The sequence below is a fragment of the Ammospiza nelsoni genome, chromosome Z (genome assembly GCF_027579445.1).
Source record: "Ammospiza nelsoni isolate bAmmNel1 chromosome Z, bAmmNel1.pri, whole genome shotgun sequence".
In the NCBI taxonomy this organism is placed as follows: domain Eukaryota; kingdom Metazoa; phylum Chordata; class Aves; order Passeriformes; family Passerellidae; genus Ammospiza; species Ammospiza nelsoni.
In genome coordinates this window covers 70,672,549-70,694,008 of record NC_080669.1, presented here as the reverse complement: position 1 = coordinate 70,694,008, position 21,460 = coordinate 70,672,549, and the positions used below count along the sequence as shown (strand labels likewise).

Sequence of the window (21,460 nt, the reverse complement as noted above, 5' to 3'; positions counted from 1 at the left end):
CTTACTTCCAAAATTCTATATTTTTAATGTTTTTCCACTTGTTGCCCAAGAGAGGCAAACACCCTGTGAGTCATTTCACAGCAGCTGTCACTCATTATCAAAAGACAGGTCACACTAAGGTCACACCAGCAGCAGCACTGGCAGCAGGACTTGCACTGTTGAATCACTGTGCTACCACTGCTAGTTCTGAATCCTTGGAACCATTTTTCTATGCACTGTAACACATATATAGTAAGCAAAAGGGATGAAAAAAGGTTTTGTCTCCACTCATGGAAAGTCACAAACATAGATAAGCTCAGCTTGGTAACTTGGATTCAGGAAAAACAACTTGAACTGGCTGAACTCTGCTGTAGACTCTGTGGTGAAATTGAAAAAGAGGAAGATGGGCTAAATGCTTGACCTCTGCACAGCTCAGGAATCAACCTTAACCCAAATAAAAGCATTAGTTTTAGCTAAATTATTTTGGCAACTTAGGTTGAACACATGGTTCCAATAAAAATACATCTCTTTTTAAACTCCTGTTGGTTTTGGAAGAAGGAGAAGCAAAAGATTTAGTTTAAATCACAACATCCGAACTTGAATTCAAAAGGGGATTTGCACACCACTGCTGGCAAGACTGGAAGAGGTTTTTTTATTGCACGTGGCAATATTTAGTATAATATTACACTATTATCCTTCACTATCGCCAAGAGTAACAATTAAAGTATGGTTTTTCATAGATGAACTACTCTGATCAGACTGAGTTCCTTAAGGAATTGTATCATAATCTTGTTGATAACAAGATCCATGGTTCTTCCACAGCATGTTCTTAAGAGGGGGTGAAAGATTTTTTTAAATTATCTACAGCAGACAGTCACAAGAAACAATCTACCTATCTTCAGTGCATACTGCTGGAGAAAGAGGAAAACAAGAATAAAGAGAAAAACAGGTCTGCCGCTTTAAAAATAAGAACTGAAAGGGTGAAAACCAGCAAAAACCTGAAAAAAACCTTTCACTCAACAAAGAGTCAGCAAGAGCTGGTAGTTGAAAGTGGGTCAGCATGCCCACTTTCAGAGGGCTGTTTTGCTGGTCTGCATGGCAACCCTCTCCCTTGCCATAGTCCCTGGCAGTGTTTTGCCATTGCAGAACACACAGAAAGAGCTCACAGATGTCATTACTGGTTTCAAGATCTCCTTTTTTTACTCCTTACATTTATACAAAGAAGGATTAATTCATGAAAAACACTTAGGACAGCTAGTGATTTGCTAAAGCAGTGCTTGTTATTTGTTTAATTTTCTGGCAAGTAAACAGTGCTCATTAAATTCATGTCAATAGAATTAACTCAGGAATGAGCAAGAATATTTACTTGGTAGGGGTTTTTTTGCTGTTTTCTTGTCAGACAGCATGCATCTTTTCTCAGGAACTTGTTATTTTGTAGTCTAAAAAGAAAGACTTGAATACTCAGGCTATTCTCTGTTTAGTCAATTGTACATATAATTTGTCAATAGAGGGATTTTTAATAATTAAAGCAGTTAATTAGCTGATTTTATGAAAAAACACATGAGAGCATCTGTTTTTGTGAAGATATCAAAACTGTTGATCTGTTTCTGCTATGGCAGATTGGATGCAAATCCTTGTTCTGTCATCTGTTTAGTCAACAACAGAGCATGCAAGTGCATTCATAACAAGGAAACTGCATTAATGCTGACTTGTCTCTGAGTGGAAAGATAGAGAATGAAACACTGCAGTTTTAAGAGCAAGGATCAAATCATATAAACAGTTCTTTGTCTGCAAGTGAAGGTCCACATACTGTGAAATTCTGTCTGGAGAAATAGACCATTCATAGCGAGTGCTACTGATTTGCAGGGAAATTTCTGGAGAATGTACTTCACTCTTCCTGGCTCTGAAGCACAGAAAATAACACTTCAGTATGCTGAAATAAAATTCTACTGAAAAATGACATAAAATGAAATTAAATTCTACCTAGTTTTTTCATTTTTGGGGCACTCCTGAGCCCTAGAGGAGACACTTTTTCCTAGAGAAACCAAATTGCCTCAATTTCCAGGGAGTAAAAACAGAGTTATGTCACATCCCTTTAGGTTAGCTAAAGTATCTGCTGCTTTCATTGAAGAGTGACCACTGAAAAGGATTAGGCACTTAATGTTTTTGAGCCTTTTAATATAATTGCTTAATATTTCATAAAACTGGTGATTATATTAGTTGTGAGCAGAGCATTCGCAGAGCATTAATCTGGGAGTGAGAATGAGGTGAGTATATATGGGCTTCTATTCAGGGGACCTAGACTGGACAGATTTATCAGTAGCCAGGCAGGAATTCAGAAATGAGGAAGATATCTTTACAACATGTGCATTTCTGAGAAGACAAATAAACTATTCATAAACACTGTACTGCATGTTTTCAATAACTTTAAAATGTAAATAAATTTTAAATTATATTTTTAATACATTGTCAGAAGCTGGCATAAGACTTTTGGAAAACAGGGAGCTCATAACTCATTGTGGGATCTCAGCACCTCAGGACGGAGGTGCAGAGAGGCCGAGACCGCCCTTGGGGGGCTCAGGAGCCCTGGAATGTTGCCAGAAGTGTCTGGTGGCTGGACTTTGATCCGACACAGGAGACGACACCTGTATGAGGATGGGAGGATTTCACTGGGTGAATGGTGAAGGGATAAGTTAATTAGAGTGTAAGACACAGGGTTTAGGATTTCTGTACAGGAAGGTCTAAAGAAGTAAGATGGAGGAATTGGGGCGTGTCCTGTTCTTCTTCTTCTTCTTCTTGGCCTCCATCTTCTGTGGTGATGTTGACACTTTGGGATTGGTTATTACTAAAAGTGCACTGGTTAATAAGGGTAGAAGGTATTGGGGAAAAATAATAAATATTGTGTACGTAACTTGGAGTATAAAGATAGGTGACTGCCCCGGGGGTTCTCAGAGTGTGCTCATGGCTGACATGCTGTGCAGACCTCTGTCGGGCCGAAAGAAAATCTTTTAGATAAACAATTAATAAACACCAAGACCGAGAAAAGATCTGAAGTCTCTTCTCGTCCTTTGAAGCGCGAGCTCTTCAAGGCCATCCCTGGGCCTTTCCAGGTCACCTAAACAGCCGAGAAACCGACAACTCATAAATGGTTATGTCAAACAATCAAAGCTGTTCATCTATAAAAAGATTTCTACTCTTACAGATACTTCCTGGTATTTTCACATGGTACCGTCAGCCAATATCAACTCATACACTCGTAACGCTCATACACACAGTGGGTGGAGCAAGTGAAACTGAAGTTTTGAGTTTAGCTATTGTAATATGCCAGCTTTCTTTAGTTGTCAATAAGACACCAAACACATGAAGTTGCATTGGTCTGTGTAGGAGAGAGGAATACCTGCTACCTGTGCTAGCGAGACTAGTGGATTTTTGTCCTTGAAATATTAAAGGATGACCAGCCTGGCTGAACAGGTAGCTTTGGCTGGAACTCAGGAGAAAATAAAGGAGTTTATCATCTTAGGGAGACTACTCAGGCAGAATATTCAAGAGAAGCACAAGGATGTCATGAGTTTATGCATTGAGAAAACTGGAAGGGCCAAAGCCCAACTAGACTACAATTTGGCTCCTGCAGTAAAAGGCAATTAGAAAATGTTTCTAAAAATACATTGTATTGTACAAATACATTGTATTTCTATGAATACAATGAATAAATGCATTGTTCCTACAAACAAAGGGAGGGTTAAGGGCAGTCTCTATCCTTTATTGGTTGCAGGGGGAAAGACAATAACAAAAGATGAGGAAACGAATGAAGTAGTTAATACCTTTTTACCTTTTAATACCTCTCCTATAATAAGACTCATTGTTCTCTGGGTACCTAAACTGGAAGGTGGGAATGGGAAAAAGAATTAAACCCCCATAATCCAAGGGGAAATGGTCACACCACTTAGATACATACAATCATAGGTGGTCAGTTCTGTATGGGATCCACACAAAGGCACTGAGGGAGCTGGTGCAAGAGCTCACCACTCAGTCATTTACCAACTGTCCTGGTTAACCAGAGAGGTCCCAGTTGAAGGGTCTAGAAAAAGGATCTGTCAGTCTGACCTCTGTGCCAGGGAAGGTCATGGGCTAGGTCATCTTGAGTGCCATCATGTGACACGTACTGAGCAACCTTTGACACTGTTTCCCACAGTATTCTTCTGGAGAAACTGGCTGCTCATGGTTCAGATGGATGCACAGTTCACTGGATGAAAAAATGACTGAGAGCCCAGAGAGTAGTGGGGATTGAGTTAAATTCAGCTGCAACTACTGGTATTCCCCAGGACTGAGTACTGGGGCCAGTTCTGTTTAATGTCTTTATCAATAACCTGGACAAGGAAATCAAGTGCACCCTCATTCAGTTTGCAGATGGTACCAAGTTGGATGGAAATGCTGATCTGCTGGAGAGGAAGGAAGGCTCTGCAGAGGAATCTGGTCAGGCTGGATTAATGGGCCAATTTGTGAAATGCAGCAAGGTGGCATTCTGGGTTCTGCACTTGGGTCACAACAACCCTTGTGCAGCACTTCATGCCAGGAGAACAGTGGCTGGGAAGCTGCCTGACATAAAAGAACCTGGGGTGCTGATCAACATTAGCAGAGTTGGAACATGAGCCAGTAGTTGCCCAGGTGGCCAGGAAGGCCAGTGACATCCCGGTTTGGATCAGGAATAGTGTGGCCAGCAGGACCGGAGCAGCCACTATTCTCCTTTACTTGGCAGTGGTGAGGCTGCACGGCAAGTCCTGTGTTAAGCTTTGGAGCCCTCACAACAAGACATTGAGGGCAGAAGCATGTCCAGAAAAAGGCAACAGAGCTATTGAGTCTGATGAGAAGCTGTTGAGGGAGCTCTTGTTTTTTCTCACATGTAAGAGGCCAAGAACCAGAAGAATTGTGACAGGGAGGTTTAGATTGGATATTAGGGAAAATTTCTTCTATGAAATGGTTGTCAAGCATTGGAACAGACTTCCCAGGCAAGTGGTGGAATCGCCATCCCAGGAAGTGTTTAAAAGATGTATAGATCTGGCATCTGGGGACATGGTTTAGCAGTTGACTTGGCAGTGTCAGGTTAGTGGTTGGACTCAATCATAGGATTTTTTCCAGCCCAAATGATTCTGTGATTCTAAGTCGGCTGACAGCAAACATATTCTTGGAAAAGGCAATCTAACTCTGTATACATGATTGTCTTTAACAGATTGGTGGATTTAAAGTCTGAGAGAGATATTGTCCTCACATAGGTAGGCATTAGCCTTCTGTTAGCTGAACTGATTAGATTAATCTGAACTTTTTGCATCATAGCTCCTGACTGAAAGTTGTTTGAAGTCAGCGCAGTATTTAGTTTAGCACCAGGAAAGGATAGAAGTAAACAAGCTACAATTATAGCTTGTCTAACAGTGGCTGAAAGTGTCTCCCCCAGCACTGATAGGACATGTATGATTGGAAGGATCTGTGTCCTCAAGAATCTCATCCACATTTAACTACCAGATGAGTCACAGATCAACATCATAACCTTTATAAGTGCTTCGTACAGAAATCCTTGCTGCAGCTAGAGAAAATATGTGTGGTTGGATTTGGAAATTAAGATAGCTGAGGAAAGGTGGAATAAAAACATGCGTGTTTTAGCAGCAACTCTAAAATTACTAAAATTATAGTCTTTTCACTGGATGGTCACTGTGATCTTTCCAGGTGATTCTTGTTTACTTATTGCATACAGCAGTTCAATTTCTGTCTATAAATAAAATTTTCTTTAACTTAGTATTAAAATTGCATTAGGGTTAACATTCAGGTATGTTAAACCCAAGCAAATTGCCAGGTAACTGAGTTCTGCTTGCCTTGAGTAAGAACTGAAATACCTCTTTAGGATTTGGGAAAGGGAGCTGGAAAATATCTTGAATTATGCAGCCTAAATTGTAATTTTTTTTTTCTTCCTGACAAAACTGAAGTTACAGACAATATTGTTTCCAGTTGAAAGACATATAAGGCCAGAAATTTGTCAGTATAGTTCCAGAAATGAGGATGTACAAAGTAGGAGAAGGAATCTTTCAGAGAAGCCAGGCAGGCATTATTACTTTTCCCAGCCTCAAATTCTTCATCATCAGTGCTTCTCATTTACTTTTTGGATCTGCAACACTGATTTCTGTTCCCTCTGAAAAGTAAGGAATGAAGCTGTAAAAATGTAAAAACAGAGTTCAAGCAGAAGCTTCAAGCCTGAGTTGGGATACATAAAGGAAAATGGATGGACATCCATCATGATTTTGTCTTAGAGTTGATTGCTTTCCTGGGGTCATATATTGTAAGTCAAAATTACACATGTTCTGAAGTGTACATTAAATGGCTCTAAACTGGGAGTAACAGCAGGCAAAAGGCAAAATTAGGCTTTAATGTTCTTCTATAATTGCACTCAGAATTGTCACCAAAGCATGATCAGCATAGCAGACAAAGAATTTAAATTAGTGCCTCAGCTCAACAACTGAGATAACTTCCTGTCTGTTTGTCTTAGATATAAAGGTATACACAATTTCTCTGCAGCTCTCTAGTATTCCAAACATTGCCAAGTGGGCTGACAGCTCTAACAGGATGCACACCATGAGAGTGATAACCTTTGACATTGTTTCCTTTTAACAAGCCCAACTCAGACATTTATGAAAACCCTGTAAAGAACTGGGGCACAGGGAGGAAGCGGAGGTTTGAAAGTCTTCCCCTGTGGACTTATAACCATAAGAGTCTTGCACTTACTGTGAAATGTAAATTTCTATTTTGCAGTATTAAGAAAGAAAAACTGGGATCGATAAATTTCAAAAATTACTGATAAACTGATAAAATTCTCCAAAGCAGAAGGTTTTAATTGCAGACATTGAACACTGATTTTTAAAAAAATGTCCTTGGAAGTTACATGACCTCTTTATGTACTAATTCTCAATGTGGTACGCTTGTAAGAATGTTGTAAGCAAATATCTGTCCTGCTTGTATCCATCCGTAGCAATAGTGAACATCTTTTGAGTGTGGTAGGTCTGTCTTTTTAAAAAAATGACAAACAATTGCCTTTATGAACACCAAAGCTCTTCTTCACTGCTGTTGCATTGCTATAATGCCTTTCAGTAGTTACAAAACTGGCAGTTGTTTTATTATCAGAGTGTGTCCACTTTAATGGAACTAGGATTCAGGCCAGTTGGGAAACAGATCACACTATCTTCAACGAAGTATTTTAATGTACCCTGTCAGGATGTAGAATTTCATGTAATAATAGGGAAAGATAAGGGTCTACATAGGACAACTCAGCTCAGTTAGATGCCTGAAGTTATTTATAACAGTATCCTTTTTGCCCTCCAGAAAAATCAGCTTTTGAGGATTTGCTTTTAAGTCAGGGGATGAAGAACCTCACCCACCACTCTGACATTACTGGCCAACTATTTCTGTAAACAGTAGCTGGCTTACTCTTTAACTTCCTTTTGCTTCAGGTTACTGATCAGCATCTACTACATAGCTCCACAGGGATACTGTGAAGTTGGCTTAGTTAATTAATAATTTATCTAGTTATTCTATTCAGCATCATTATCATTAAACAATTTGCAATGCACTTTTTCTGTGATTTACTGCATGTTTGTATATCCTTTTTCTGACAAAATCTGAGGGAGCAGAATGCTCAGTCAGGAATTAGTGTAAATATCCTGCTGGAGTTCCAATACTTCAGGACACACAGAGCCTCAGAGTGGAATGGAACAAGAGGGATGCCATGTGTCTGATACATCTGACAGGACAGAAATGCTATCTATGTGCCTTCTGCTAACAATCTGTCAGGATTTCCAGTTACAGTGCCTTTGACTCACCTGTCATTATCTGTTCTGAGATGAAGACTAGAACAGACACTCTCACCAAAAGAGGTTTTTATTGTTTGATAGAAGGACATTGTATTTGTCCACTTCTGAGATATCAAGGAATCCTAAATATATCTCCTAGGGTGAATTTCCTCCTAATAGAGGAGATGGGTGCATTATTTTGCAAGGTGTTGCACAATGTAGTCACAAAATACATTTTTTCTTTAAAAAAAGTTGCAAACCACCATGTTTTCCAGTGCTAAAAATCCTCATGCTAAAAATAAAAATTGAAAAAAAAACCAATTCAGTTTAAAAAGAATACCACTAGTTAAAAAATTATAGCTTCTATTACTGCAGATGCTCCTTAGCCAACTTTATTTCAGCAAACATTTTTTTCACCCTTCTAAACCCATATAACCTTCAGATTTATTCCATTCACATAAGCTGTCTTATTTCAAGTGAATTAATGTCTTCAGTAAAGGCTTTATGATTTACAGCCAAATGCTGCTGCAGAGAAGTCTTAGAATCCTGCTGCAGAATTTTCATAGCAATCCCCAGTCAGCAGTAGTCAGGTTTTCTGTTTCCATCACAACTCTGCTGCTTCAAAGGCAGAGAAGTAAGCCAGTATCCCTGGTCACTCTGCCGAGGTTTTCAGCAAAGCTCACTGGTGTTTTCTCTGACTCTGGGTAAGATATCCCCATATGCAGGGCACAGTCTATGTGTGAACACCATCTGTTCCGAAGACTTCATTAACTTGCTTTACTCGCTCCTAAACAAGCTTTGAGAAGTAAATCAGGAACTGTTGGCATGGCTGTGCTTGGTACTCATGGATGCTCACTGCTGACCTCAGACCCGCTGAATCCCAAGACTGAGGCCCTCTGCCTGGGAGCTGCTTATGCTCATGAGAGGTGGGAACTATTTGGGTGGCATGTGCTGTCACTACCAGCAGAGCCTGACTCTGGGAGACCAAAAGGGTGCTTTGCTCCTCGTGCCTTATGTCAACCAGTGTCTCTTTAATAACCACTTGAGTTTTAAATTCCTGAAATAGATAAAATAAGTAAGGATCTGAAGGAAAATAGAATCTTGTTATTTAATTTCTCAGTGTTTTAAGATGGTATGTTCTAAGGCTATTTTTTTAATGACTGCAAAGCCTCATAGCAGTGTCAGAGTTACACACAAGCTACTCAAAAAGGTAGACTGGTTAGTGGAGTTTTAGTTTCTAATAGCTATCCTGCTAGCTTTTCTTGGCGGTCTGTATTTTATTTTATCAATTAATAGGAGCTTTTTGGCAAAAAGAAAAATGTAAAATCCAGAAGTCTCTTCTTTTTTGTCAAATCTATTATCAGGTAAAGCCACGGTTAGTATATTACTGGAGAAATTATTTGTACTATTGCAAAAATCAGAAACAGACATAGACATAACTGGAATCTCAATAAAAGCACTTTTGAAGTATTCTGTTAGCACCTTTCTGACTATGAAAATAATCAAAGCCTTGGAGCACCTCTCCTATGAAAAAGACAAGGAAGGGTGGGGTTGTTCAGCCTGAAGAGAAGGCTCCAGTGAGACCTTGTGTTGGCCTTTCAATATATAAAAGGTTTCTAGAAGAAAGACAGAAAGAAATTTTTTAGGAAGGTCTTTTGTAAAAAGACATGGGGCAATAGTTTTAATTTGAAAAAGAGTATATTTAGACTGGACATAACGCAGGACATTTTTATACATGGTGCTTGGTAACAGTCAACATGGCTTTACACGGGGGAAATCATGCCTGACAAATTTGCTGACCTTCTGTGATAGGCCTACAGGATTGATGGATAGGGGCAGAGCAGAGCAACTGACATCGTCTACCTGCACTTGTGCAAAGTATTTGACATTGTACCACTGAATATCCTTGTCTTCAAAGTGAAGAGACATGGATTTGATGGATACGCCACTTGGGTGAAAAACTAGCTAAAAATGGCCGCACACTCAGAATTGTGTCCAGTGTCCACATGGAAACCAGTGACAAGCAGTGTCCCTCCACAGTCAGCACTGTGGCAGATACTGTTCAACATCTTTGTTTTTGTTGGTGACAGGGACAGTGCAATCAAGTGCACCCTCATCATATTTGCTGACAACATGAAGCAGTGTGGTACAGTCAACACACTGGAGAGAAGGGATGCCATCATAGGTCCCCTGAAGGGCTTGAGAGGTGGGTTTGTGTGAACCTCATGGAGTTCAACAAAGCAGAGTGCAAGGTCTTTACACCTGAATTGTGGCAATGCCAGACACACTCAGAGGTTGGGCAGAGAAGTGATTGAGCCCTGTGGAGAGGGATTTGAGAGTAACTGTTGATGAAAAACTCAACACGGGCCAGCAGTGTGGAGTTACAGCCCAGAAAGCCGATCCAATCCTTGGCTGCATTTTTAAAGGAGTGTGGCCAGCAGGTCGGAGGAGGTCATTCTGCCCTCTATTCTGCTCTGGTGAGATCCTACCTGGAGTGCTGTATACAGGCCACAATATAAGAAGGACATGGAACTTGTTGGAGCAAGTCCAGAGGAGGGCTGATAAATTCATACAAGGACTGGAGCATCTTCTCTGTGAAGATAGGGTGAGAAAGTTGAGGCTGTTCAGCCTGGAGAAAGGAAGGTTGTGTGGAATCTTAGAGCAACCTTACAGCATCTGAAGGGGGCCTACAGGGAAGCTGAAGAGGGACTCTTCATCAGGGTCTGTAGTGATAGGACAAGGTATAATGGGAGAATATTGAAAGAAAGGAAATTTAGATTAGATACTAGGAAAAAATTCTTTACTGTGAGCGTGGTGAGACACAGGTTGCCCAGGGAGGCTGTGGATGCCCAACCCTGTCAGTGTTCAAAACCAGGTTGGATAAGGCCTTGAGCAACTTGAGGGGTAAATTTCCTTGCCCATAGCAGAGAGTATTGGGACCAGTTGATCTTTAAGGTCCTTTCCAACCCCTTAATATTCTGTGATTCTATGATTTGAATGGTGAGGTTTCCCAGAGTCGCTGTGAATGCCTTATCCCTGGAAGTGCCTCAGGGCCAGATTGGACAGGGCGTTCAGCAGCCTGGTGTCCCTGCTCATGGTGGAGAGGTCAGACTAGATGAGCTTTAAATGTCCCTTGCAACCCACATCATACTGTGCTTCTATGATCCTATGCTGTAGAGGCCCTTCAGATTCTCATTGTGCGTCTTTGTAGCTGCCACTTTTTAAACAAATCTGTTGGGCAACTGTATGCTTTTCACAACCTTCTCTAGTGTGGTGATAGGTGTAAGAGCACAATCTTCCCACTTCCATACTGAGTCTATAAAAATGCCTGGATTTCAGGGACTTTGAGGAGCAAATACTTTGTTTGCTGTTTCATTTGGTTTTAGGTACAGAAATTGAGGAATTGTTCTCTGTAGAATACAGAAACACAAATAATGTGCTTAATTTGAAAACCATGAGTGAGTTGGTTTTAAAAGCAATAATGAAAAAGCATCTTTTTGCACACTTGTGTTACTGGCCTGTAAAGCAGTTATGTGTTTATGAAATCACACTCAGTTGTCACAGGTTACTGGTGCCAAGTTGGCATGAAATAGGAATACGGCTGAAACAAGATGAATTATTAAAGATCAGTGTTGTCTTAGAGAGGACATGACAAAACAAAACAGTTTAAGCTGTGTTATCATGACATTTCTCCACTTTTTGTCTAATTCTTGTTATGCAGTTGTTTATCCTTGTTGAAATATTTCAGTATTCCAAGCAAATGACAGAAAAGCAATATGAAATTGTTAAAGCATTATAGAATTAGTTCATTCTATTTGCAATTAAAATGTCAAATGTAAAAGATTGGTGTAGATCAGTCAAAAGTATTTATGGGCTGAGAGTAACTCAAGAGGCTTACATATTCTAGACCTGCTAAGCAATATTTAAGAAACCATAGTATTAATGGAATTAATGGAATTAATTAATGGAATTAATGGAATTTTAGTCTCCTATTCTGTCAATCTCATTTTGAATCAAGTTCCTATTGTGGCATAAATACACAGATCATTACAGTTGACATACCAAACAGATTAATCTAGTTGAGGAAGCTGCATATTCCTCATTTGTCACACTGAAATTATTACTATTTCTCTCCTGATTTGGCATTTGATATGTGTATACAAAATGTTTATATTTCAAATGCTGCTTTCACAGTACATAGGTCATGATGTATAAAATGCCAAAAATATAGTAGGGAGAAAATTTTATGCAGGCCTTTTGTCACATGAGTAAAATAGCAGGGAAGGCTTAGTGTTTAAGTTACTGATGAGACATCTTGATGACAGGCAATGAAACTGCAGCCTAACAAATCAAGTTTAGCTACACTGGAAATGTTGTGTTTAGTGTCTGGGCCAAATTTTTCTGAAGTCTGCATGATTCTCTGTTATGATTTATGAACACCAGCTCTTCATATTTCTCATAGTCAAGTCAAATGGGATATGCATCCTAACTTTAGATTTGAGGGTAGCTTTGTATGTAAATGAGAAAGTTTCTGAATTTTCAACAGCAATTTCAGACAAAAGCAAGGAGATTATGAAAAAGCTGGGGAAGTCTCTCCAGCAGCTCAGAAGGCCTTGTTTTCGCAGTGTACTGATGAAGGAACTGCACTAGGGGTAAATAAATGGACTTAAGCAATGACAAATGTTGTTTCATCTTTAAGATGAAAACATCTTTAAGAAAGATTAAAGAGATCAGATAAAACTTAGTATTTACTTCATGTTGTGGGAGGGAAGTTTTTCTCTGAAACATGCCCTGCACCTGTAAGACTCTGTGTAGGCCTGTGATTTTGCAGAAATAAAATTGATCAATTAGTACAGCTGCCTGACAGGAGAGAGAATTCAAGATAGCTCTACTGATGCACACTTTGGTCACACAAGGAGATCACATTTTCAACCCTTCAGCTTAATAAAAGCAACAGTCTACTCCTCAGCCACCAGCTTACATTGTATCATATTATTATATTATATTCATATTATATTCATATTTCGTTTGTGAAGGAAAAGTACCTTTGTACAAAACAGCCCAATACCCACTCTGACATATGTAATGATTCCTAGCAAGAGCTGAGCCCAGTAGCAATTCACAGCAGTGGTAATGCAGAGCACATAAGTAGGTAGATGCAAGGTCTGGTGGCATTTTACACTTTGCTCTCTGCAGTCATCATGACCTTTCAGACAGTGCTTTTGATTAATCTGGGTTAACAATGTCAATTCAGTATGTTTTGCATACAAATCAGAGGCAGTTCCAGGGCGTTTCTTAGAAGACATTTATAGCTCCATGTAGACCACCAGGCTATTGTTAACCTTTGGGACAGGCATCTTGGCATATAGCTCATGGGAATACAAGGATGTACACAGATGAAGAAGCACAATCTGAAGATAGCAGAGAGAAAAATCTCTTTTCTTCTCTAAGACACAACTACTTTGTTTAACTATGTGATTATCTCCTAAATTGCTGTAATTTGGTCTTTGAAAATTATGGGCCTCTGCTTGTACCTTCAGCTGCAAACCAGCCCATTGGATCAAGGGCTTTGAATGGAAATGTTTTGGACAGCCAAATGTCAGTCTACATGGGAGGATTTAAAAGTAACCCTCTCTGTCAGGAAGTTTTTTATTTCAATGGGAAGGCCTTTCAAGGAAAAAAAGTATTTCTTTTTCAACTGAAAAAACCACATCAGCTGCAGAACTTATCACTACACTGCTGCTCTCATGCAAGACATTTTAAACATTGAGTCATGGACAAATACCACAACCACAAAACCTTGAGTGGTAAGTTTTTCTCCTGGATGACAATTCTTCCTAAATTCTGTCTTCCAAGTATTTGTTAGGGTAGGGAGGATAGAAAGTTCACTCCATAGATTTTATTTGCATTTTTAATGTGCATACTAGGGAAAAAATTATATGGGTAAATAGCTTAAAAGTTACATAAGTTTCCATTTGAAGGTCACTGACTGGTGGTGGCAATGTTACATGTTTTTCTGCCCTTATTTCTTATCAAGAAAAGATGAGGTGCATTGAAGAATCCTTTTCAGCTGGCAGTTTTGGACAGTGCTAGATATTTGGAAGATGTAATCCTTAAGCTTTGGACTGTATTTGTTTGAGAAGGCGGGTTTTTTTTTTTTAGGTAGAGTCCTTTGAATTTTGGTTTGGCAATATAGAGAATGCTTTCACAAACCCTCTACAACATGCATTTGGAAGGATTTATACCATGCTTTGTTGCATTGCTGGTTAAATTTGCACTTACAATTTTCTGTGAGTTTCTGTGGTAGCAAGAAAAACTGATTTACTAATATTTGCAATCTAAACTCCTCCTGTGGAAGCTTTTTTGTTTCACCTTCTGCTGTTGGAATTTTATCAAGAGCACCAGTTTGTCGCAATGGCACATCATGGCTAAAAGCTCTTCTAATTCACCAAAACCCTTTTGCAAGTCTCTATTTCAATTGGAATAGCAATCAAAAACACACAGCTGATTCAGTAAGTGCTTTTCACCCTCATCAAGCAGACAGGTTTAGGGAGAGGGTGGGTCTACCTAGTTGGTTGGGCAATGACAAACATACCGTATACAGGAAGAGAAGAACATTCACTAGTGCTGCTTACACTCAGGGAAGTTCAGAGGATACGACAGCTACAAAGTGGTCTGTTCATTCTCAAATTTGTCTCAGTTAGCTTCCCAGAATACACATGCATGTGTTTGGCATTTGAGTAATGGAAGTAACCTTCCTCTCATTCATTATGCTCATATATCCCTTTGTCATACAAAAGGGCTAATTGAGGCACATGGACTCAGGGCAGCCAGAGGCAATTTTAGTCACTGGCATTCTGTAGTTTTCATAGTAGGCAGTGTAGGTAGTGCCTCATGCCACTTCTGTAATAAAGCAGTGAACAGATTTGTTGAACAAATTAGATATTGTCATTACTGTTCTTGGCAATGAGATTTTGGAGCTTTGAGTGAAAGTAAGAAAGAAGAGAAAAGAAGTAACTCCTGTTAGGATATGACACTCTGGAGTTAGTCTATGATGAAACCCAAGGGTTTATGCTATAACTGTATCCATTCTGTTTGTACCTTGCAGTGAGCCACCTTTATGGATTTGGACTGATGGATGCTGAAGCAATGGTGACAGAAGCAGAAAAGTGGACAACGGTGCCTCCACAGCATGTGTGTGTGGAGAACACAGATCGGCAAATCAAGTAATACCCGCTACCAAAACTTTTGCTGGCTTAAATTTATGGAAAAAAAATTGGCTATAATTTACCCCTCCCTTGCATTGCGTATAATGTATCATTTTTAAAGCCATCCAAGAGAGTCTGTCACATTTACAGATGTAGTGCATGGGAAAAGGCCCTAGTTTAAAGAACATTGCAGAAGGTGAAGGTGTAAAACAGTCCAGACTGGGTAATGATGGATTTTTATGTAGATGATACACCAAAGAATATTTGGTTGAATGCATTTCAATCACCTTTGCAAGAAGAGATAGATTTAACAGTCCAGGATGTAAAAAGCAAATATGCTTTTGAAACAATGTGATAATGTGTCTCTCCAATGGTCTTAGGAGGGTCTCTAGTTCAGAGGCCAAAACTGAACTGCTTTGCACTTGCTAAGTTAGGGTCTCTGTAGAACCAGGCTTAAGAGCAAAACTCTGTTATGTGTACTCCATGGACCTAGAGGCAGCATCAAGCATGAGGCGGACTTCCTCATGCACTGAGAATATTGTTTGCTAATTATATTTGAAAGGCTTGATCTGTAACTGGTGTAGTCTGCAAGGATGTCATACCAATTTAAACCAGCTGAGTCAGATGCCTTTTGGTACAGTTAACATGTAATACTTGCTGTTACGTAAGCTAGGATTAGCTATGCCAGGCATTTCCTGGGGTTTAGCAACCAGCTGTGATTCCATGACAATCTCAGCATTTCTCAGCTGGCCACTAATCTACAATAATGCTCTGTCCCAAAGGCTTATTCCTATTTTACCTTGTGTATGTGCTTAACAGAAACCCAAGCAGTTGCCATTAGTCATTATCTGCAGTGAAATAATTACCCTATAGTGGTATTTTCAGCTAGGAAGCACATGTCAAAACTAATGATTATAGGCTATTGACTTTACAGTTATCGAACCCTGTCATTCTCTACTGAGCAAAAAAGATGGGGTTGTATATTTTACACAAAAAGCAAGAAATGCTAATGTTGTTTGCTATGCTTCTGTTATAGAACAATACGACCTGACAGCATTGTCCGTTCAATTTACAAAGCCACTGGCTGTTCAGATAATCCTAACCACCATGTGATCTACTTGGAGCACGTTGTTGTACGTATCACTATTACTCACCCTCGACGTGGAGACTTGGCAATTTACCTAACCTCTCCTTCTGGAACTAGGTCACAGCTCTTGGCCAACAGGTATAGTATGACAACCCAATTTCACAGTACAGTCAGCATGTAGAGCCTGCATAGACATGTCCATGTCAGCAAAGAGCAGTCAAGTCATTACAGCAGTGATACTAGAAGTCATAGGCTAATTACTTTTTCGTAGAGAGATGGGCAGAATGAAGTACAAATGAACTCAGAGATGAATAGAATACAGTCTCAGTATTTAAAAGAGTATGTTAAAACTGTTGAGCTCCAAGACAAAGATTAGTCAATTTCAATAGTTCTTGTGTGGCTCACCATTTATTAGATTGCTGGAAAATGTGAAGAAAACAGATTCAGTTCAGCTTCATAAGGAAGCTGAATCAAAGTGTTTATACATATTGCCACTTATTTTTCGTTTTTCTCTTTTCTTATCGTTTTTTAAATAGCAATGAAAGTCAGATAGAATAGTGTATATTTACCACTATTTTTTAAATCCCTGATATTACCTGTTTCCAAATCCTTTTTTTCTAAGTAAACATACTCAATCCATGAAAGGCTTATATGACAGTGCTGAAAAGTAGCACTAGCAATTGAAATTAAAGGCTTCATTTGTAAATTGCAGATTAAAGCTTTTAAAAGTTAGCCATCGCCTTCAAAAATTTTTAAAAGTTAGACATCAGTTCAGTGATGGATACTTGCTTTCAAATGTCCAGCCATTTTTACAACAGCTACTAAGAATGATCAGTCTTCTTCCCCATCACCTCTACGTTATGCTCTTGGAGAAACTGTCATAGTGTGTCATGTTGTCTTTTTTATTCTGATTATTGAACTCAAAGTATCTCTTTGTCCAATATATCATTGGACAAATAATAAGTGGAGGGAATCATTACCAAACTGGAAGATTTCTCAGTCATGATTCTTTTTCTCTGATCTACTAGCAGAGATTTTCTTCAAAGAAAACATCGGCAGTCTTTCCCATGTAAATCTCACTAAATCCATGGTCATCCACCTCCTACCAGACGTGGTTAAGGCATTAAGAAACATCAGAAAACTTTCCAAATTTTACGCCAGTTACAAATATGCAAATAAGTTACATTTACAGTAAGAAATGCTTGTATACTTCTCCAACTAGCTAGAAATCTTCTTCCTCATGGGACCATAGGTAATTCTTGTTCCTTGATGACTTGATGTAGATGACTGCCATTCTGCTTGACACAGAGCATGGCTCCCACAGAAAAGTTTATGTTTACTGATGTTATGTATCAGAAACTGCAAAAAAGGCCATCTATCAAACCTGTGTTGTGAGAACTCTTCTGCCATCATGCTTAAATCTTCACAAAATTAATATCCCTCGTCCTATTCTTCAGAGCTTTTAATGGATTGAGAGTGGCCTGCTTTCCAGACTGCTTTTCATCCATGCTTCCTCAGTCAGAAATGCTCATTATCTAGATCTGGAGACTTGCATGTCCTCCTCTATCTCAATGATATCTCAATGAACCGTGAATGCACATTTTCATTAGAGATTATGTTAAATTAAAAGAAAAGGTAAATTGAAAATGTTCTTCAAGCTGTAGACACTAATTCACCAAATGGAGAGGAAGTTGTCCTGGAAGTTTGGGCTCCTCTAGAATATCTCCTGTGTTCTATTGTGAGTTCTGTCATAGGTTGCTAATAAAGCACTTAGGCACACATATCCATGTCTTCCTGCTGCACTACTGCACTGAACAAAGAATTTGTCTTCTGCTAATGAGTGTGAGACAGGTTTCTCCTATTAGTTATGAAACAGGGTTTTGTTTTTCTGTTTGAAGAAATCCTTCTTTAGTTTTCTCTTCCATTTGCATGCAGTAGTTCTTCCTCAGTTCAAAATGAAAAAACATGAAAGCCATCCAACTAGGTATCCAAACAAAACAATCTTGTGTAAACCCAGTGGTCTTAACGCAGCTAACTTTTGGCTCTAGGCTGTCATGTGCTGCAGCTGACTCACAGCAAGTGGGAAATACATTCCAGGATTCACAGTTCACCTCTGGTGATGATTGGTGTGTGGGATAGGTACAAAATTTAATTCAATCAGTGTCTTTGTAACCCCTGCACCTTAAAAAGAATTATTTTCTGTATGGGCAGAAGAGAAATGGTATGCAAATATATGTAATAAAATAAGAGGATGTTCAGCTCTTTCTTATATGTTAGTATCAGAAGACTAAACAGAAAACAAAGAAACCTTAAAGGTCTTTTCACATTTTGTTACTTCCCAGGAAACAAATTATTCATGAGAGAGCTTATAGAGTCTCACCAGAAATTCCCTTCCCATGGAAACTTCAGAAATATTCGGACTTGCCATCACATTGGGCTGATGGGTTACTAAACAACTCTGGGCTTCTAATATTAGGGATAAACGTATCTTGCAAATGCTAGGTCTGAAAAACCTAGAGCCTTCATGAGGCCTTTCTTAGGGTAAAGTGAGGGATATGAACAAAATACTTTCTGAAATGATGTTTCAAGGCTTACTTCATTTATCCTTGCTGTAAGAAGTCATACAGCTTAGAGATAGTAATTTCTTGACACTAGGAGTATGCTGTGTGTTGTCAACGTATATGTTTTAGAATCATGTTATGAACTAAAACTTGAAATGGGATGGATTTTCCAGTATTAAAAATTAGTTATGAGGCATTTGATTTTTAATGTATCAGTAATACTGAATATCAGTGAATAAATGCATTCAGTTTATAAGCATGCATACAGAGATACATTGGCAGCAAATGGTCTGGTTTTTCTGCTATAGGCAAAGGCTCCAGAGGCTGTTGTACATTGCTACTACCTGACTGGGATGTTTTTCTCAGATATACAAGACTTTTTAATGTACATGTACAGGATTAATAGCAGCAATACCAGCTGTTTTTACTGAAACCCGGGAAAGTCCCATTGTTTTACAGTTACTCATTTGGGTTTAATTTGAAACAGTTCGCTTGGTAAAATGTTTTTAAATCCAAAAGGTATATTTTACATGTGCACTTCTCCACCAATTCTGGAAGAAAAGTAATTGTGTGTAATTTCTGGTGCATTGACAAGTAGTTCCCTCAAGGCAATATTTGGCCTTTTTTCTGCATATTTTATCCTTAATGTTGGCACCCCCTAAAATGACTTCAGTAAGAAAACTTGTTAGTCTGAGATGATGTGGATTCCTTTGCAGGCATTTGGTGGATAACACTGTCACTGGTTTAAGCCTTATGTGCATTCTTCAAAATCTGCATTACAGGGAACATCTGCTTTGTTGTTTGGAAAGTACTAAACATGATTACATTGGATGCACTGCACTAGAGGAAAATACAGGCTGGAAGTGTATTGGCTGGTGTGAGGATGAGGCTAGAGTTAAGTCAAAAGGGGAACAGTATCCTCTTTCCAAAAACAATTGGCCAGTGGATTTGGCAGTGTGGGTTTCTGAGTGTTTTTTGAGACATACCAAGGTCAGTTCTAACAAACATTCACTACAGGCAGGCTATGGAGGAGAAGCTAGATACAAAAGGAGTAGGAGAAACAAACTTAGGGCTCATTTGTCTCCCACTGAAGTCATGGCTTATTTAATTCTTGCCCTTTAAATTTAAAGCAGCTGTTGCCATTTGAACTGCGTAACTGAAATATTTCAGCCACATGGTGGCAACTTTCCAGGCCACTAGCTACATAAGCTTATATAGCTGTGGTATTAATAATACTTCTCTTCAGTAACAAAAGAATGTATCCTCATGACCATCTTTTTCCTATCATGAAACCTTAGACAATCAGTAAATTTTAATAATATCCTCCTCTGCAGAACTCTTAGACCAAATCCAGGTTATTCTTATCTAATCTTACTCAATCGTTTGCTTCATAAAATGCCTCGGTGATCTGAAATAGGGCAAAATTTTCTTTATAAGTATGCATCTTTTTTCCAGCTTGCATGTTATACTCTTATATTAAAGAAAACTAACATTTTAATTCTAATAGGATGAAACATAAGGGCCAACTTCATGCTGAGTGTCACTGAAAAGGTCTCTGATGTGGTAGTAATCTAAGTCCACAACGAGCTAATAACCCTGTGCTTGTACTGTGTCTACAGGGTGAAACAGTTCTTGGAAAACCATTTCTCCCAACTCATACTTGCTGTGTTTTGTTTCATTCATGTTAGCTGTATTTTTTTTTTCCCTTTGTGGGGTTGATGAATAGATATCCCACTACCAAGCAGCTGGCTGACCAGTGGAGTGTGTGGAGCTCCTCAGCCTGACATGTTTGCAAGTAATGATGGATCGTTTAATGTGGATATGCTGGGGACAAGCACTCTGCCTTTAAAGATGGTGATTGCCATGCTAGCCACTGTTTCAGGTTGGCAGGATTGTACACTATTGTTCATGTTACTCCAAACAACTTTATCATGATAGTTCAGAGATAGCCATTGTTTCATAAAACTAACTGTGATAACCAGATGTAACATGGAAATGAAAAAAAAAGTTTGTATGCGAATACTTTAAATATGTTTTCTTTAGCTCCAAATCCATAAATTTTAAGTGATCTCCCGTATGTAGGTAAGAAAGCTTCTGAAATGCCTAGTGTGTTCTCTGACCATTTATTTTTTCCCAATACTTCAGTGCAGATGTGCAGTAGGGTCTGGCCGAAGCTTTGGTTAAGTCAGTTTGAGCTGTGTGCAATTTCTCAGGGGCTACATCTCACAGGGAGCTGATGATTCAACCCTGTGGAGAAGAGATGCTTTAAATAGAATAGTTGACCAAAGCCCTTTCAGGTGCGCAGCTTGGGAAGGCACTATGTAGTCTCTTCAAACTGTAAGTGCATTTGAAGTCTGGTGGCTGTGCAGACTTCTGGGCAAGGACCACTTGCCCATGAGGCTGCCAGTTTGTGTGCTGGAGCACATCATAACAAAGACAGCTGCTGTAGGAGAAGAAAATTCTTACCTCTTTCCAGCTACTCTACTGCAGCTGCAGCCACTAGCTAGTGCAGGGTTTCCATGCTCTTAATGCATTGAGTTCAGTGTACAACCATTGCTCTCAGTCAGGTGCAGCTGCACCTTCTCAGCTGAAACAAACAATCTTGATAACTGAAAAAAGCTCCTTTTATGTGTTTACTTCTTAGTGTTCATAATGGGTGATGCTGGTGTTGCTAAACAAATCCACAACCTTCACTGCCTTTCCTCACATGAAATTAAAAATTGAAACAAATTCTTCCAAGCATTTAGGAATTTAAGGATTCTTTGCTGAAAAGCTGAGACATTTGTTTGTTGGGTT

At 39.1% G+C, this 21,460-nt stretch overlaps 1 protein-coding gene across 2 annotated transcripts in view; it reads left to right on the top strand.

Moving 5' to 3' along the window:
- Nucleotides 1-21,460, top strand: part of PCSK5 (proprotein convertase subtilisin/kexin type 5) — a 226,290-nt gene that overhangs the window by 130,664 nt on the left and 74,166 nt on the right. For both annotated transcript variants that reach the window (XM_059491816.1, XM_059491817.1), the window contains exons 11-12: nt 14,917-15,034; nt 16,053-16,241. In XM_059491816.1, the coding sequence (XP_059347799.1) occupies nt 14,917-15,034; nt 16,053-16,241 (307 nt within the window). The remainder of the gene's footprint in view (nt 1-14,916; nt 15,035-16,052; nt 16,242-21,460) is intronic.